We start from the raw sequence: 17,509 nt of genomic DNA, 5'->3' as shown, positions 1-17,509 counted from the left end.
TGTTGAGCAAAGCCACTTGCGTAACACCTGTTGTCAATGGAATTTATAGGTGCAGAAGATGCTAGATTATCGTGTCGGTTACGTTCATCTCCACACGATTCTTAATCATTGTTTCTTATTTGGAATTTTTACTTGTATCTGCTTGTCGTACTTATTGTTGATTTGTCCATTGTCAAATGTAGTATAGCGTGACTTTTATTGCTTCATTCACCAGCCTGACTAAACAAATATCTGATTGCTGTGTTTCCTCGCCAATAAAATGGACAGTTTCATTTTTATTCATTATAATCAATGTCTTTTTTTCAAAATCTCAAGGACCAATTTAACGTTTTCTAGAATTCTAACTAAGAATGAGATGAGTCCTGGAGAAGATGAGTCCCGTGGCTGTAAAGGTTGAAAAACAAATAGAATTGAAACGTAACTACTGTATCTTCTGGACAATTTGGTATAAACAATTTGAGCGAATAACTGTCCACAGGCAGAGTAAGAAGAGGGAAAAGGAATGAGAGCAATTTAGGATGACAAGCACATTCAGAGGGAGGGAGAGGAGGAAAAGGGAGAGAATTGGAAATTAATGGAGAATAGAGATAAGAAAAGGGAGAGCACAGGAGGCATAACTGCTGGAGGGAGTGAGAAGATATCAAACGAGACTGAGGGAGGAGGGGTGAAAATAGCAAAAGAGTGATGGAGCTGGAGAAACAAAGGCAGAGTGAAAACAAAAACAAAATATTTGAAACATGTGAGACAAATAATGAGTGGTGATATAACAGGTGATGGGGTTTTCGAAACAAAATAAAACGAATGAAAGGCAAGTGAAAAATAAAACATTCTTACAAAAATGGAAGGACAAAGTGCAGGTTACATCAAACGGCGAGATAATGTTTGATGAAAAAGAAAGCGAAAAGGAATTGAATGCAAAATCAAAGCCAGGGAGGAGTGGAGACAAAGATAGTCCAGTGAGTCTGCTGTAATAATGGTTTTAGCCAGCTGTTCCCGCTGCTCTGTCTAAGAGTGTGTCTCAACAGTGCCCCCTGCCGTTACTTATGCATAATTTAAAAGAGGACATTTGAATCAATGTTTCTATAAAATATGCAAATAATCTACCGTAACATACAGCATAATTGCTTATTGGACGTGAACAGCTCATAAAATATATTTTTATTCACTTTAGGTTTACTCTTCAGATACAACATTGTGCATTTTCGAAGTTTCATTCAAACTAGATTAAATTGAAATTGGAAAAATAGATTACAATCAAATGGGTGTAGAAGGGAAATAAGGCCAAATTTCATAAACATTTAACTGAATCACATTGCTGTTCGAGTGTATGTCTTTACTCTTTGCATGCCATCACAAAACTGTACAACATAAACAAACATGCCTACGGGGGAAGAGACATGGTCTGAAGTGCCCGCCACACAGCTCCCCTCTGAATACCTAGAAAGGCATAACGAAAACCCCACAGGGTATTCACTAGTCTGACACCTTGAGTACACAGTACGGTCCTGAGCAGTGTACGTGACGTAAGGTGAGACACTCAGCGTGAAAACCACATGAGGTGGGGTTGCCAAATGGATGTTCTGAGGTTCCGCAGGAGCCGGAGCAGCAACGCTGACCTGGATGCTGGCAGGCACGGTGGGTTTCTGAAGGACCAGCCTGTGCCTGGGCCAGAACCTGCTGCAGCACCACCACCAGCTGACCCGCTCTGATGTATACCAGGACCATACCTGCGGGCGTGGTGAATCAGTAGGCTTGAGGCCTACTGCTGAGGCCGGACAGACACCGGTGGTGGATGAGGTCGGTCAGCTGGACAATCCCGGTCGAGGGCCTGGGACTCCGGAACTGGACTATACCAGCCGATCTCACCAGCGCCTATACCAGCCTGTTGCTGGCTGGCTTGAGCCCGGGGGCAATGAGGGATTGGGCGACGGGCGAGAGGACCCACGGCGGGGTGCTGCCCGGGACCACCAGATGCCCTGGAAGCAGGCTGACCTGTTGCCTGTTGCATTACCCAACGTGTAGTTAAACAACTCTAATTAGATGCATTTTGACTGCTGCTTTAGAGTGCCTCACTTACGCAAGTGACTTGAAAAATATCAAACGGTCAGATTCAACAGGGATTAAAAAGGAACCCGAAGAAAAGTGCACTGATGCTTATCTATAGTAATGTAAAGTGCAGTATGTTTGATCTACTTTGCCTAGTGTTGCTAAACTAACAACTAAAACTAAAAACTAAATACGAAAAACCAGGTATGGCAAGAGTACCCCAAGACGAGACATAAGTAGCAGCATATGACAGGACAATCCAACAGTACGAGACAAAGCAGGACAACTCTGGCTGTGGTTGTCCCAGTTGTGTGCATTTGAGGTAGTTGTTATAGTTCTAAGTGTAATCGCTAGTGCAATAGAAGTATAATTATAAATAAACATGGCAGCAGCAAGTCTGTGCAAATTTTGCAAGTGCATGAGTAAAGTTTGAATTTAGTGCGGTGGGCCAGCTAGGTGTTTCTTCTGGCTGGGGCTGAATGTGAGAGAGAGGAGTGGAGAGAGAGAGAGTTCAGCTGTTTCACGGGTGGGAGGGGGGGGGAGTTCAGTAGTGTCACGGCCTGGTGGATGAAGCTGTTCCTGAGTCGGGTGGTGCGGGAGCGGAGGCTCCTGTACCACTTTCCGGAGGGCAGGAGGTTGAACAGACTGTGTGCAGGGTGGCTTGTATCGGTGACAATCGTGATGGCTTTGCGGCCGACGTGGGTGGTGTACAGGTCTTGCAGGGAGGGGAGCGGAGTACCAATAATCCTCTCAGCTGTCCTCACGATGCGTTGTAGAGCCTTCCTGTTGTAGTCGGTGCAGCCCCTGCCCCACACGGTGATGCAGCTGGTGAGGATGCTTTCAATGGTTCCTCTGTAGAATGTGGTCATGATGGGTGGCGCGGCACTTGCCTGCTTCAGTTTGCGCAGGAAGTAGAGACGCCGCTGGGCTTTCTTGGCCAGCGATGCAGTGTTGGTGGTCCAGGAGAGGTCATCGCTGATTTGAACTCCCAGGAACTTGGTGCTGCTCACCCTCTCCACTGCAGCACCATCGATGGTCAGTGGGGGGTGTTGGGTGCGGCCTCTCTGGAAGCTGACGACCATCTCTTTGGTCTTGCTGATGTTTAGCAGGAGGTTGTTGTCTTTACACCATCCGGTCAGAAGCTCCACTTCTTTCCTGTAGTGGGTCTCGTCGCCGTTGGAAATGAGACCCACCAGTGTTGTGTCGTCAGCAAACTTCACGAGGTAGTTGGAGCTGTGGGTTGCTGTGCAGTCGTGTGTTAGTAGGGTGAAGAGGAGGGGGCTGAGCACACAGCCTTGTGGGGCCCCCGTGCTCAGGGTGATCCTGCCTGAGATGTTGTTGCCAACTCGCACCACCTGATATATATGTGTGCGGCATATCCGCTATTTTTTTACCACCAGTCAAGCAAATGTGTGGAACTGCTCAAGGAGTCAGTTTATGGAACAACAATGAAATAGAACTGCAGTTTTAAAATATATTATTAAAAATATATTTTTTTAAATGTCTCATTTGAATAAGATTATTCTGCCCTTCAGAAGTGCAGTAACACCTGTGTTTTTCTAGATTTGTACATAGACTTAGCGCATCCTCTTCTGGTTACTTCGAAATATTGTTTTTCTCAGTAGACATCAGTTCTCCTATGTGGCAGCACGCAAAGACGACAGGTTAATGTTCGTTGATTGTTGATCTTTATTTTGTTTTGCCTTGGACGAGAATTGTTCGTAAGTACAGAAGTTCTCAAAATTATGACACTGTTCATCTGTTTTGTTTAGCGTTAGAGACATTGGAAATAAGAGTATTTTTTGGTTGTTAATTAACTTGTTTGTTAGTTCGAGAGGTGCTATGTATCATTAGCTGATTACGTGTTTTATTTTTCTAGTTTTACGGCGACCTAAAGAGGGTAATGGTCAATGGCAACTGTTCAAATAAAGCAGAGCAAAAGGAAAGAAACTCTGGTTGTTTGAAATGTCGTTATTCAGCCGTTTAGCTGGCGAAAAACCCGACGCTTCGGAGTGAGGACGGCATAAAGATCTTGTATAAAAGTTTGTGTTTGATATACAGTATGCAGTATATATGATTGTATTTATAATATTATGATTGTATATGTTATTTATGTGCTGTGTGTGCAATGTTCAATAAATTAATCAGTCCATTAAACAATGGGAGACAGAATGCTGTTAAAGAGAGGACGTTGCGGTTGGTGGACGATTTAAAAAAAATATGTATATATATATATATATATATTTTTTTTTTTTTTTTTTAAACTTTCATATGCCATCTTTTTGCATAAATATTTGATGTTCTGGGCTTTTCAGAGCATTTAAACATCAATAAACCTGCATCAGCAATTAAAACTTATCATTCTACATGCCAAAACCTAGAATAGGTAATAATCATTTATAATTATTTGTCCCCAAAGTTTTATGAAGTCCACGGAGAGCAGGCAAGCTCTCACAAGATTGTACGCTAAATTACAAATGGCAATTTAACATAAGTATCAACTCTGGGCATGGTGAGTTGGGAGGAGGAAGGAAGAGGACCCCAAAAATGCAGAAAAACTGAGAAATAATTAGCTCAAAAAAGTAAGTTTTAACAAAGAAATGAGGTAGGAGTATCGGCAGACAGGTGGACCAAATCAAACTAACGAGAACGCAGACAATAAAGGCACTGTGGCGGACACTAGGACCATGTCTCTCACCCAGTAGGCATGTTGCTAAGATCCTTTGATGCTTTGAACCTGTTGGCTTTGTCTTGGACTGTTTTGGACTTTGTTGTTTGAGTTTTCTGATGGCATGCAAAGAGTAAAGATCTCCACTAGCACAGCAATGTGTGGTTTCTTCACTTCGCCACATTGGTGACCCCAGACGTTTGAATGGGTGACCCCAGATGGGTCATCTTGCCATATTATTATCCCAGACGTTAGAAAGTTTGGTCAGGCTGTTGGAGATGTAGTCTCGCCACATGGGTGACCCCGGACGTCAGAATGTTTCAGCGAGGAATCACCGCAGACGTCCCACATCGTGGCATCCCTCCACCAGCCTACTATACGTCAGGTAATGCAGCAAGCTGGTACCACGTCAGCCAGTCAGCACCCCAACAAGGGTCCTCTCACCCGTCGCCCAGTCCCTTGGCGCACCAGGAATCGAGCCAGCCAACAACAGGCTGGTACGGGCGCTGGTGAGAACGGCTGTGCAGTCCAATTTCGGAGTCCCTGGCCGTCGACTGGGATCTTCCAGCCGGGCGGCCTCATCTACTACCAATGTCGTAGATATTGGTACTGTACATATATATGTATATATGTATATATATATATATATATATATATATATATATATATATATATATATATATATATATACAGTGGTACCTCGGTACTCGACCGCCTCTATACTCGATCAAATCGGTGCTCGACCAAAAAATTCAAGTAGAAAATGCATCGGACCTCGAACAGATTTTCGGTTCTCGACTAGCCGAGCCGACCCGAACGCGCTCCTCGGCCCTTCTCGGCCAGCGGGTAAGCGGCAGTTCAATTCAGACCGCCAGCGGAGTAAGACATACGCAGTTTGTTCGAGTATTTCTTCCCGGATTTAAACTTTTTTGTGTTGCTCTAGCCTTTAATAATGGCTCCAAAGAAAGACAGTGATAAGGGGAAGGCAAAGAGGAAAACAGTGAGGACCACTATTGAATTGAAGAAGGAAATTATAGCAAAATATGAAAGTGGTGTACGAGTGTCCAACCTAGCGTCGCAGTTACCTAGCGTGAACATGGAAGGGGATTCCCCTTCCAAGGAGTAACCCCCCCTTCCGATCTCTCCACATCCATTCCTTTATGCCATCAACCACTCTCCAAAACGTAAGTAAATTATACAAAATGGTTTATAATGCTTTATTTATCTTTATCATGTACTGCTTGTGCACATTTACTTGTGCACACATACTTTCCATTATTTCTTATGGGAAAATTGGTTTCGGTGTTCGAACAAATCGGTGCTCGACCACCACCTCAGAACGGATTATGGTCGAGTACCGAGGTACCACTGTATATTGAAGGAAATTCATATTTTTCAAATTCAATATATCAATAAAATAGTGTGTACATGGAACTGTGTTATTCTAATAAAGATTGAGACGATGTAATGTCAGTATAAAGCAGATATGGTCCTGGCCCAGGAGAAGTGGGGACAAGTCGGCACCTCCAAAAGGAACAGATGGCATCCCCCGACCAACATTACACCAGGAACAAAAGGCTAGGTGTGGCCTTCAAGAGAAGATATCAGTCAGGGTTTTATGGTGCTCAGACTTCCTCCCGCTTCAAAGAATGGCCGGCAGAACAAAGACTTTTGAAGACACCATCCCCACGCAAACAGACCCCCACGCACGCACACACGCACACACCGACAGGCACGCACGCACATGCACACACACACATGCACACACCGACAGGCACGCACGCACGTGCACGCACACACACACACACACTTGCAATCCACAGTGGGACTAGATGCACCGGAAGGGTATAAGAACTGAATGTTGAAGGTGAAAGGTTGCCATTTTCTGCTCCGAGCCATGGCAGGACTGGCCCGAGGCCTCGTGTACTTTCCCACTCTGTCTGGATTAAATCAATTGTTTCACTATGTTGTGGTATGGGCGATCTTTCAACAAAAACGAACACGCTAGGAACTAGTTTAAGGCAAGAAGCTTTTCCTAGATTCCTTTAGTATATATATATATATATATATATATATATATATATATATATATATATATATATATATATATATATATATATATATAAACGCTGCTCAAAAAAATTAAAAGAACACTTTTTTTTATTGGGCCTGGCATGAACTGAATTAAACCTATCTGATATTTTTCTGGTTGGTTAATTAAGCAGCTGAAGGCCTGGTTAATCTATTTTAGCTTTATTGGTGTTCATGGAATTAACAAGTGCAGGTTTTTTTTTTTTTTTTTTTACAGTGTGGAGGTCATTTCACGTTTCTCCCTCTTAATCTTTTTTGGCTGGTTTTCCACTCATGCTGATTTTGGCTTGCGTAATTATCTCTACTGGCAGTATGAGGCAATTTGTTAACCCTACAGAAGTTGCACAGGATGGCACGTCCACGCATGCTGCAGCAAGAAGGTTTAACGTGTCTCCCAGCAAAATCTCCAGTACTTGGAGGAGATTTCCGAAAACTGGTGGTTATTTTCCGAGAGCTGGACAGGGCCGTAGTAGGTTCTCAACCCCTCAGCAGGACCGATACCTGCTTCTTTGTGCAAGGCAGAACAGGCTGAGCATTGCTCGTGCTCTTCAGAATGACCTCCAGAGGGCTGTTGGTGTGAATGTCTCTACCCAAACAATCAGGAACAGACTTCATGAAGGTGACCAGAGTGCCCGACGTCCTGTAGTGGGCCCTGTGCCCACTACCCAGCACCGTGGAGCTCGACTGGCATTTGCTCAAGAACACCATAATTGGCAAGTCCGCCACTGGCGCCCTGTACTTTTCACAGACGAGAGAAGGTTCAGCCTGAGCACCTGTGATAGACGTGAAAGAGTCTGGAGAAGAAAAGGAGAACGTTATGCTGCCTGCAATGTCGTTCAACATGACAGGTTTGGTGGTGGGTCAGTGATGGTCTGGGGAGGCATATCCATGGAGGGTCGCACAGACCTCTACTGCCTAGGAAATGGTGCTTTGATTGCTATAAGGTATTGAGATGAAATCCTTGAACCCGTTGTCAGACCCTACGCTGGTGCAGTAGGTCCTGGTTTCCTCCTAATACACGACAATGCATGGCCTCACGTAGCAAGAGTATGCAGCCACAACCTGGAGGATGAAGGAATTGAAACAATTGAATGGCCTTCGCGATCCCCTGAATAAAACCCAATAGAACATCTCTGGGACATTATGTTTCGATCCGTTAGGTGCTGCCAGGTTGCTCCTCACACTGTACAACAGCTCAGGGATGCCCTCACACAAATCTGGGAGGAAATGCCACAAGACACCATCCGTCATCTCATTAGGACAGTGGTTCTTAACCTGGGTTCGATCAAACCCTAGGGGTTCGGTGAGTCGGTCTCAGGGGTTTGGTGGAGCTTCCGCCACAGAGGTCCACCCCTCAGTCTAGTCTGCAGTTCGTGGGCAAAGTCAGTGAAAGCGTCCTGCTCTAAGAATTCCTACCGGTCCGCTTTGAGGTCGTTGGTTTATGCAACAGAGTGAGACCTCCTTCTCAGTCGGGACCACACACCAGAATTAGCCCGTTATCTCCCGAGTGCCGATCCAGGCAAATAAGCTCCTGCGGCCATCGATCTAAACGAACTCACGACGTGGCGGCGGGGAACTGGTGCTTTTACCCACGGTGATGATTTGAACAAGGTGATGTTAATGCACAATTCATTTCGTGCACCAGTAAAAAAAAAAAAAAACATATTTTATTTTTTTACTAAAGAAGGGTTCGGTGAATGAGCATATGAAACTGGTGGGGTTCGGTGTCTCCAACAAGGTTAAGAACCACTGCATTAGGAGCATGACGCGACGTTGTCAAGCATGGATACAAGCTTGTGGGGGCCAAACAAGATCCTGAAAAGCATTTTGAATTGCAGAAATTAAGTTTTGGAAAAAATGGACTAGCCTGTCACATCTTCATTTCACTCTGATTTTATGGTGTCTACACAATTGAGCCCTCTGTAGGCTGAAAACTTGGGATTTCCATTAAAAGATTTGGCATCCTTTTGTTCCTAAGACACTGCCCTCTTGTTATTTGTAAAGATATCCTACTTCATATTGAGATCTGATGTATGTAATGTGTTTCTTTAAAGTGCTCCTTTAATGTTTATATATATATATATATATATATATATATATATATATATATATATATATATATATATATATATATATATATATATACAGTCGAACCTCTATATAGTGAACCTCTACAAAGTGAATCTCTCTTCATAGTGAACGAATCTTTACGGTCCCTTGCAAAACAGCTATATTTGACGTGTATGTAAAACCTCCTCATAGTGAAACTCCACATAGTGAATAATCTCTTCATAGTGATGCTATTAGTCAGTCCCTTGACAGCATCTACCTCTATATTGTGAATATCTGAACTTATCGAAAATTGTGAAGTTGTAAAATTGGGCGCACTGTCGGGATTTCCTCCCTGCCTAGCCGCTCTCGCGCGCCGCGACTTTCTCTTGCATTTTCACTTCGTCCGCCGACCACTGCGCACGCGTTTCTCCGCTGGTCATCCCTCCGAAAATTCTAAGATGTCGGAATCTGCCGTGAAAAGTATGGATGCTAGATCTATAAGTCGGAAGCGAAAGCCTTTGTCGTTGGAGGAGAAGTCCGACATAATTCGGAAGTGTGCGAGTGGAGGCATACCGTGCAACCTCGTATTGACAGTTACTTTCTCCGCGCTGATGACATGCACTGATCATGTTTTATTATGATCATATACTGTATTCATTAACTATTGTTGAATAATAATAAAGAGTTTTGTTCAATGTAAAATGTTTTTACATTAGTTTTACCGCATTAGATTTTAGTGTTTAAACAACTTAAGTTGTTTAATGTACATTTATTTACATATTTATTTTTAAAAAAACGTATATAAAATTATTTACATATTTATTAAAAAATTACTCACATATTTCATCAATGAATTCTGAACATTTTAGGAAAACCTCTATAAAGTGAATCTCTCTTCATAGTGAACTTCTCTCCTCGGACCCTTGAAGTTCACTATGTAGAGGTTCGACTGTATATATATACAGTGATCCCCCCTACTTCGCGGTTAATGGGGGACTGTCAACCCCTGCGAAGTCTGAAACCCGCAAAGTAGGGTATCAGTTCCTAGATTTCTATGTACGCCCCAATATAGCCACAGTAACCATAAACAATCCTTTTTTTTTGGTATTTTTTGCCTATTTTATTTCCTTTCTCCTATTATTTAACATTACATTATCCTTATTAACATTATTGTATATTCATTAAATAACTAATATTACTTATTTTGTTGAGAATTTGTTCTAAGGACTGGTTATCTGCACCAAGACTCCGGTGAAAGAGTACGCAAGTCATCACGTTGAACTTTACATTTTTTTTGGCTTATGTATGGTGTATCATGTAGTATCTGTTGAATAATAAATCAACAACAATCTTAAAGTCAGTAAACTAACATATAAACACTTAATCTATGAATTTACTGTACTTTTAGCCAACATTAGCAGTTTAGCAACAACTAACAACTACTAACTATAAAGTGCAACCTCTACACAAACGAACACATAAACAGAATAAACACTCATCGCTTACTAAACATAGGCAGTAGCGTGTGTTATCAACATAAATGATAAACGTTGTCATTCACTACGTCACCGTAACGAGCCGAATAACGCACAGAGAACATAAAACAGGAAACGGAAATGCAACGCGGCCCGACAAATTAAAAGCATGCATTTCAAAATTAGATAAAAAAACCCATCACAAACTAACGCTTGAAGAATTCTTAACATAGTTCTTAACTAATATTACTTCATTATTTGAGTAATACAGTATGGTATAATGTACTTTTTTGCTTTTTTCAATTTTTGTACATTTTTGCACATTTTTTAAATGATTTCTCATTTTGAAATATTTTTTATACTAAGTACTGAGACCGCGATATCTGAGACCGTGAAGTAGGAGGGATCACTGTATATATATATATATATATATATATATATATATATATATATATATATATATATACACACACAGTGGGCCCCCGGTTAACGAACCCCCTGTCTTGCATATTTTTTATCTTACGACGTGGACTGCGGCGTTTTTTTGTCCCCCCTCACAAACCTTTCGTCTTACGAACAATCCAACATGCCGGTCAGTGTGTCTGCACTATTTTTTTCGCTTTCCTGCATTAACAAAAATAACTATTCTCGCATGTCACAGAAACGACGATATGCTATTGGTCTTATAAGGTCACAGTCACGGTCTCAGTCACAGAGATGCCAATATGCTATTGGTCGATTAAGGTCACAGTCATGGCCTCAGTCACGGAGATGCGGATATGCTATTGGCCAACGTCACGTCAATCACAGAAATGCCGATATGCTATTGGCCGAACGCCTTCATCTAGCTTGATGGCACAGCTGGTCGGTGTGTTGTGAAGACTTTGCAAACTTTATCTGTTAGGCATGGCTTCTAAAATTGCAAGTGGCGGAAAAGAAATGACAATAGACATGACAATAGAAATGAAGCAGGAGATAATAAAAAAATACGAAGGAGGCGCACGCATAGTTAACCTTGCTAGTGAGTATGGCCTTAACCGCTCGGCAATCTTCTAAGGGCAAGACTTTCCTTGCCAGGGGACGGACCTTGATCAACAACAAAATGGAGAGGCTTCTTCTACAGTGGTACCTCGGTACTCGACCATAATCCGTTCTGAGGTGGTGGTCGAGCACCGATTTGTTCGAACACCGAAACCAATTTTCCCATAAGAAATAATGGAAAGTATGTGTGCACAAGTAAATGTGCACAAGCAGTACATGATAAAGATAAATAAAGCATTATAAACCATTTTGTATAATTTACTTACGTTTTGGAGAGTGGTTGATGGCATAAAGGAATGGATGTGGAGAGATCGGAAGGGGGGGTTACTCCTTGGAAGGGGAATCCCCTTCCATGTTCACGCTAGGTAACTGCGACGCGAGGTTGGACACTCGTACACCACTTTCATATTTTGCTATAATTTCCTTCTTCAATTCAATAGTGGTCCTCACTGTTTTCCTCTTTGCCTTCCCCTTATCACTGTCTTTCTTTGGAGCCATTATTAAAGGCTAGAGCAACACAAAAAAGTTTAAATCCGGGAAGAAATACTCGAACAAACTGCGTACGTCTTACTCCGCTGGCGGTCTGAATTGAACTGCCGCTTACCCGCTGGCCGAGAAGGGCCGAGGACCGCGTTCGGGTCGGCTCGGCTAGTCGAGAACCGAAAATCTGTTCGAGGTCCGATGCATTTTCTACTTGAATTTTTTTGGTCGAGCACCGATTTGGTCGAGTATAGAGGCGGTCGAGTACCAAGGTACCACTGTATTATGGATTAAAGAGAAGGAAATCGCCGGTGATATGTTTTCGTTTAAGAAAAAAAATAAAATTCTGCGGTTTCGTCTCTGCTCCCCTCCGCCTCCACCCAGCTCAAGTCTCGTCGCACCAAAGGTAAATACTAATACTAATTTTTAATATGTGTATAAAGTCGTTATGTTTTTACCTAAGGTTTCTGCACGCGTTGCACGCATTCACTAATTGACATCGGTTTGGATTGCCCGTCATACGACCAATTCGAGTTATGAGCATAGCCGCTGAATGGATTAAGTTCGTAACACTGTATATATATATATATATATATATATATATATATATATATATATATATATATATATAGATAGATAGATAGATAGATAGATAGATAGATAGATAGATAGATAGATAGATAGATAGATAGATAGATAGATAGATAGATAGATAGATAGATAGATAGATAGATAGATAAATCTTTTTTGGAAAGCAAAAATTAAAAACTGTAGCTTTATATTTTATTGATTGATTTGATTGATTGCGCGTCTGGATCAGAGGGTGTCAAACTGTTCTGGCCCGCAAATGGGTTTAATCTGGAATGCGAGATGAAGTATAAAAATGATCTGAATTTTTTAATAAATAATTTGAAAAGATTTTATGATTAATAGTAATGTTAATGTTTTGTAATGTTAATAGTAATGTTAATATTTTGTTTAATTATCATGTTGTACTTGTTTTCGTCAGTATTAAAAAAAAATGAAGTTGTTGTTTTGGAGTTACAAAATTGTATACCATGATTTTATTGGAAGAGATTTTCTTCCATGCGTCCGCAATTTTTTTTAAATGTTTTTTTTTAATGAGTTTGACACTCCTGCAGTGGTTCTCAAATGGTCTACCTTGAGGAGGAAAAACATTTTTCCCAATCATCAAGTTGTGGGACAAATTTTTACCCATGAGGACAAGAAGTAAAAAAAAAAAAAAAAAACTGAAGTCATTCAAAAATGTGTGATCACATCCTAACGGGAATTTTGAAAGAATACCATCCCCAGATGCAAAGTACAGATTTACCGGTGATTCCTAACCAGCATACCCTGATACATTGCAAGGGAATAGCGAATCACAAGAAATTGCTCACTTTTAGCTAGTAAGTACAAACTAATTATTTACTTGAAAAATACAATGTCTCCATTCATCTATGTTAGCAACAAGCTGTGGAAGGCAGAACAATTAAATGCTCATCCACTAGATGGCAGAAGATACATGTACAGTAATCCCTCATTTATCGCGGGGGTTACGTTCCAAAAACAACACGCGCAAAGTGAAATCCGTGTAGCCAGCTTTATTTTATTTTTTATTTTTTTTTACGGTGCAATACTAAACTATAAATAAAACCAAAAATCAAAACTTGTTTTAAAGCCCCACATTTGTTTAAAACAATCATTTTAATATAGTAATACAAAGTTGGAAACATTGTCACTTGTGTATTTCACAGTCCCAGCTATGCCTCTTCTTCCTGAACGCGCACATTGTTATGAGTCATTTTTTAGCTCTTTCTTTTTCTGAGCAAGAAGATATTTATGAACGGATATTCCCGAACATTGAATTAAAGTGAAGCCTTTTATATCATAACAATACACTTGAAAGTTCAATTTATTACAAAAGAAATCTAGGAGAAAAGTCAGATTTCCAAAGCTGTGCATTTCTCCATTGCTCTCTATATGTAGACACACAGACTGGGTGTGTGCGTTTTACTCTCGGCACGCAAACGAGTCACGTGATCGGCTCCCAAAGACCAAGCTGTCAATCAATGTGCTTACTTGCACGTTTGCAACCTGTGTGCTGAGCTGAGCGCACTCGGACACAGGAGAGACACAGAGACACAGGAGAGACGAAAGCAAGGTTTTGGATCCTCTTGCCTTTCGTCATAAATTGACAAGTGAAAAACCAATACAGAACAGTGTCAATATTTTATTTCGAGACAACAGTAAAGCCCCTGAGCCAATCAGGATTCAGAGCACAATGCGCTGTTAAAAAATGTCCACACTGTAAAAAAAACCCGTGAAGCAGCGAACCCGTGAAAGATGAACCGCGATACAGCGAGGGATTGCTGTACATTGAACAATGTGTGTGTCAAGGATAGGGTGGGGAGGTGAAGTCTGCAGCCAAACTTTCTATCAAGTTGACTTTGTATCACTTTTTTAGTATGATAGTAATAGTAATACTGTTTGTGCTTCAGCTCAATAAAAGAAATACTGCTGCAAAGCTTGTTTGCATGTTTAATCCAGACTTGAAAACTCTCCTTTGTGGTGATAGACACATTTCTGAAACAAGATTCAATTACTTACCGAATTTGTTCGTCAGTCACGCTGAAGGCCTTGCAGAGTGGCTGGGACGTGTTCAGCCAGATGGCTGGATTCTTCTCAGTTGCCGCGGATGTCTGTCCCGTGATAGGAACAGAACTCATGTGTAGAGCACTAGTGATGGCAGAGAGCAGAGTGTCATCACTTGAGTTTAGACCAACACCTGCAGAGGCAGAAAAAGTCAATGTCAGAGGCTAAAAAATAATCGTTTTAGGTTTAGTTTTATATCAACTTACTCTGTAGGACTTTAGGCAGATCCATTCTTCGTAGAACTTCCTCTGAGACGTCTGATGATCGCAAGCCTTTCAACCTTCTCTCCCAAAAAAGCTGCAAACGCACAGAGACAATTGAGCGTTGGTAAAAAAAAAGCAACAAAAAATAGAAATAAAGTGTGTTCATTAACAGGGACGCTGCAATTTGCAATTTGTTTTACAGTAGATAAACATCATGGAGGAATGACAAAAAACAAAAAAAACAACTTGAAGCAATTATTAGGAGGACTAGCAGCTATCTACCTGACTAGTACATAGCCTATCCAAGGAGGGCAGCATATTACAGATCAAGTGTCCATTAACTCTTTATTGGGCACTAAAGCCGCTTTTGGCTGATAGTCTAAACAGCCAACAAATGACCTTTATTAGGCACCCATTTTTCTATTTTTAAGTTTTAAACAGGCATGAATGTTCATAATTTCAGAGAAATTTAGGGGTACATTAAAATTTAAGCAGTGGCTGTTACGGACGCTTATGACAGGTCTTGCCTGTTTAGAGTATCAGTAAAGGGTTAAAGAAATATTTTAAACACAAACTTTTTGGGGGGGTTGATTGTCAAAGAGATGAATGCCTTGATGGTCCTATAGTTAAGGTTATAAAGAGATAAAAAGCAAGCATTGGTTTGGCATAGCTTCTTCATTATGAAAATCCAGTCAGATCTTATCATTTGAGACAAATTTACTTCACACAGATGAGCTTTAAAAGATAAAAGTACTACCTACACGTGCACATGAGTGAGTGAGTGAGAGAGTGAGTGAGTGTTTTTACCTGTTTGGGTTGCTCAGTTGCTCTCTGCAGGTCTGTCTTTACCTTGTTACCGGGGTGACTTGTAACCTTGGTAACAGGCTGTTTAAAGATGGAAGCAGTCTGTCTGATGGGCAGAGTCGTGTTCAGGTCAGGCTTACCTCCCTAGAGTGTACGAGCCAAGGCGGTGTATCATTGAGTGTTTCTATCCTTGCATGTTTCCTATTACTCTTAAATCTTTTTGGTTCTATCATCTCCACTCGTGTTTTATATTGTGTGTGTTTAGCAGGAAACAAATCAAATTGTTCCTGAACAGATGAATACCAAATAGCAACATCAATCAGGAACTCACATTGGAAAGAACACAAACATCAATGTCATGACTTTATTCACTTCAAATATTACAGATCAAAAATAAAACTACGTAGTGACGAGAGTCCAGAGGAGAGCGAAGAATTTTGCAAAGGGGCCCCATGTGCAAATGGAGAATGCTTGCTAAGGGCCAAACCAACATGCAAAAGAACAGTTTATTATATTTCATGTATGAGCAGTATTTGGAAAAAGCATACGTCTTGCCGCAATAAATTGCTACATGTATTACGTATTCTTACAACTAGGAAATGCAAATCTTAAAAAAAAATAAGCGGTCATTTAAATGTCATCTTGAAGCCCTTTGAGACTTCGGTGATTCAGGGCTATACAAATCAAATTTGATTGATTGATTGATTGATTGAAAGTTATAGCAAATTTTGTACACCAAATGCCAACTTATCTGTTCCTAATCAAGACTCCAAAATATATAGATAAGCATGAGGTATTAAGTATTCACAATGATGTATATTGATTAAAGTGATGCTTTTGCAATGAAATTTAATGCACTGAATTTGTACAGTTTATGAAAGTAGTGTTAAAACGTTGATAAGCAAACTTTTCATTTTTGCTGAAAAATAATTGCTAGGGTGTTTGGAAAGTTGCCCAATAAAGCTCAAGTCGTCACTATTGCTTGATATCTTATTCGCGTCCACACATGTACACATGAAATATAATACTGAAGTTGAAATTACATAGAGTACCCTAATACATTCCATCTTTAAATAAAAATGAACTAAAAATTGGCACATACTGTACACTCCAAAACAAGTTGTTACATTGACTTCTGAGCAGATGAACTTTGATATGGTGACCATCCAACTAATGAAGTTGTTCAAAGGTTACCTCAAACAAAAATAACAGCATTAAAAACAAAAAAGAAAAAGTCTCGACTGGTACTAAGAGTATTAGTTATTTAGATAATGCAGTAGCACTATACATCATTTAATATGTTCTCATACAGTGCGAGTCACAGCATTCCATAGCAGCTCTCTGCTGGATAGAGTGCAGTTTATCTTGTTGAGAAGCTTAATCAAATTACATAATTACACTATCAGTTTGTTGTTAATTGCCAAACTACAAGTCTGTATTTTGATGGGTGTCATAAATACATATTTCCTTTCTTTGTTCTTCAATTCCCTTTTTGCTCGTTTTGTTCCTGTGTGCATGTATGTGTGTGTTTGTACGCACAACTATAAACACTGTGGCGCAAACAGAAAAAAACACATAACTAGACCTGCAAGCAGCTATAATGGGCCCTCGCAGTGCATGTATGTCAAAGTGTGTCACAGCATTTGCAGTGAACAGTAGAAGTCAATTTTTTAGAAAAGGTCAAACTTTCATTTGCATTCCTTCAGCGGGCTAAACTAAGTAAATGGAATCGGAAAAATTGTATTATATTATTTTCGGCCACAAAGGGATTCTCTCACAACAATGGAGTGTATGTTTGAAGCAGCGGTAGCTGTTCGGGGAAAAATAATAGGGACCTCGCAGCGGTCGCTGCATGGGTTGTAATAATGATCCGGAGAAAAACAAAAGGGCTCTCGCAGCGGTAGTTGCTTGGGCCCTATTAATAATAAGAATCTGGAGAAGAACAAAAGGGCCCAAGCAGCGACCGCTGCGAGGTCCCTATTAATAATCTGGAG

At 40.8% G+C, this 17,509-nt stretch overlaps 1 protein-coding gene across 2 annotated transcripts in view; it reads right to left on the bottom strand.

Moving 5' to 3' along the window:
• mbd2 (methyl-CpG binding domain protein 2) overlaps positions 1–17,509 on the bottom strand; it is a 61,036-nt gene that overhangs the window by 15,656 nt on the left and 27,871 nt on the right. For both annotated transcript variants that reach the window (XM_088434841.1, XM_088434840.1), the window contains exons 3-5: positions 15,519–15,659; positions 14,715–14,805; positions 14,464–14,641 (exon numbers count right to left, since the gene is read on the bottom strand). In XM_088434841.1, coding sequence (XP_088290967.1) covers positions 14,464–14,641; positions 14,715–14,805; positions 15,519–15,659 — 410 coding nt within the window. The remainder of the gene's footprint in view (positions 1–14,463; positions 14,642–14,714; positions 14,806–15,518; positions 15,660–17,509) is intronic.

This window comes from Hippichthys cyanospilos, chromosome 15, assembly GCF_059441005.1.
Source record: "Hippichthys cyanospilos isolate Australia breed blue-spotted pipefish chromosome 15, RoL_Hcya_1.0, whole genome shotgun sequence".
Lineage (NCBI taxonomy): Eukaryota > Metazoa > Chordata > Actinopteri > Syngnathiformes > Syngnathidae > Hippichthys > Hippichthys cyanospilos.
The sequence above is the reverse complement of the archived record's forward strand: the minus strand, read 5'-3'. Positions and strand labels throughout refer to the sequence as shown.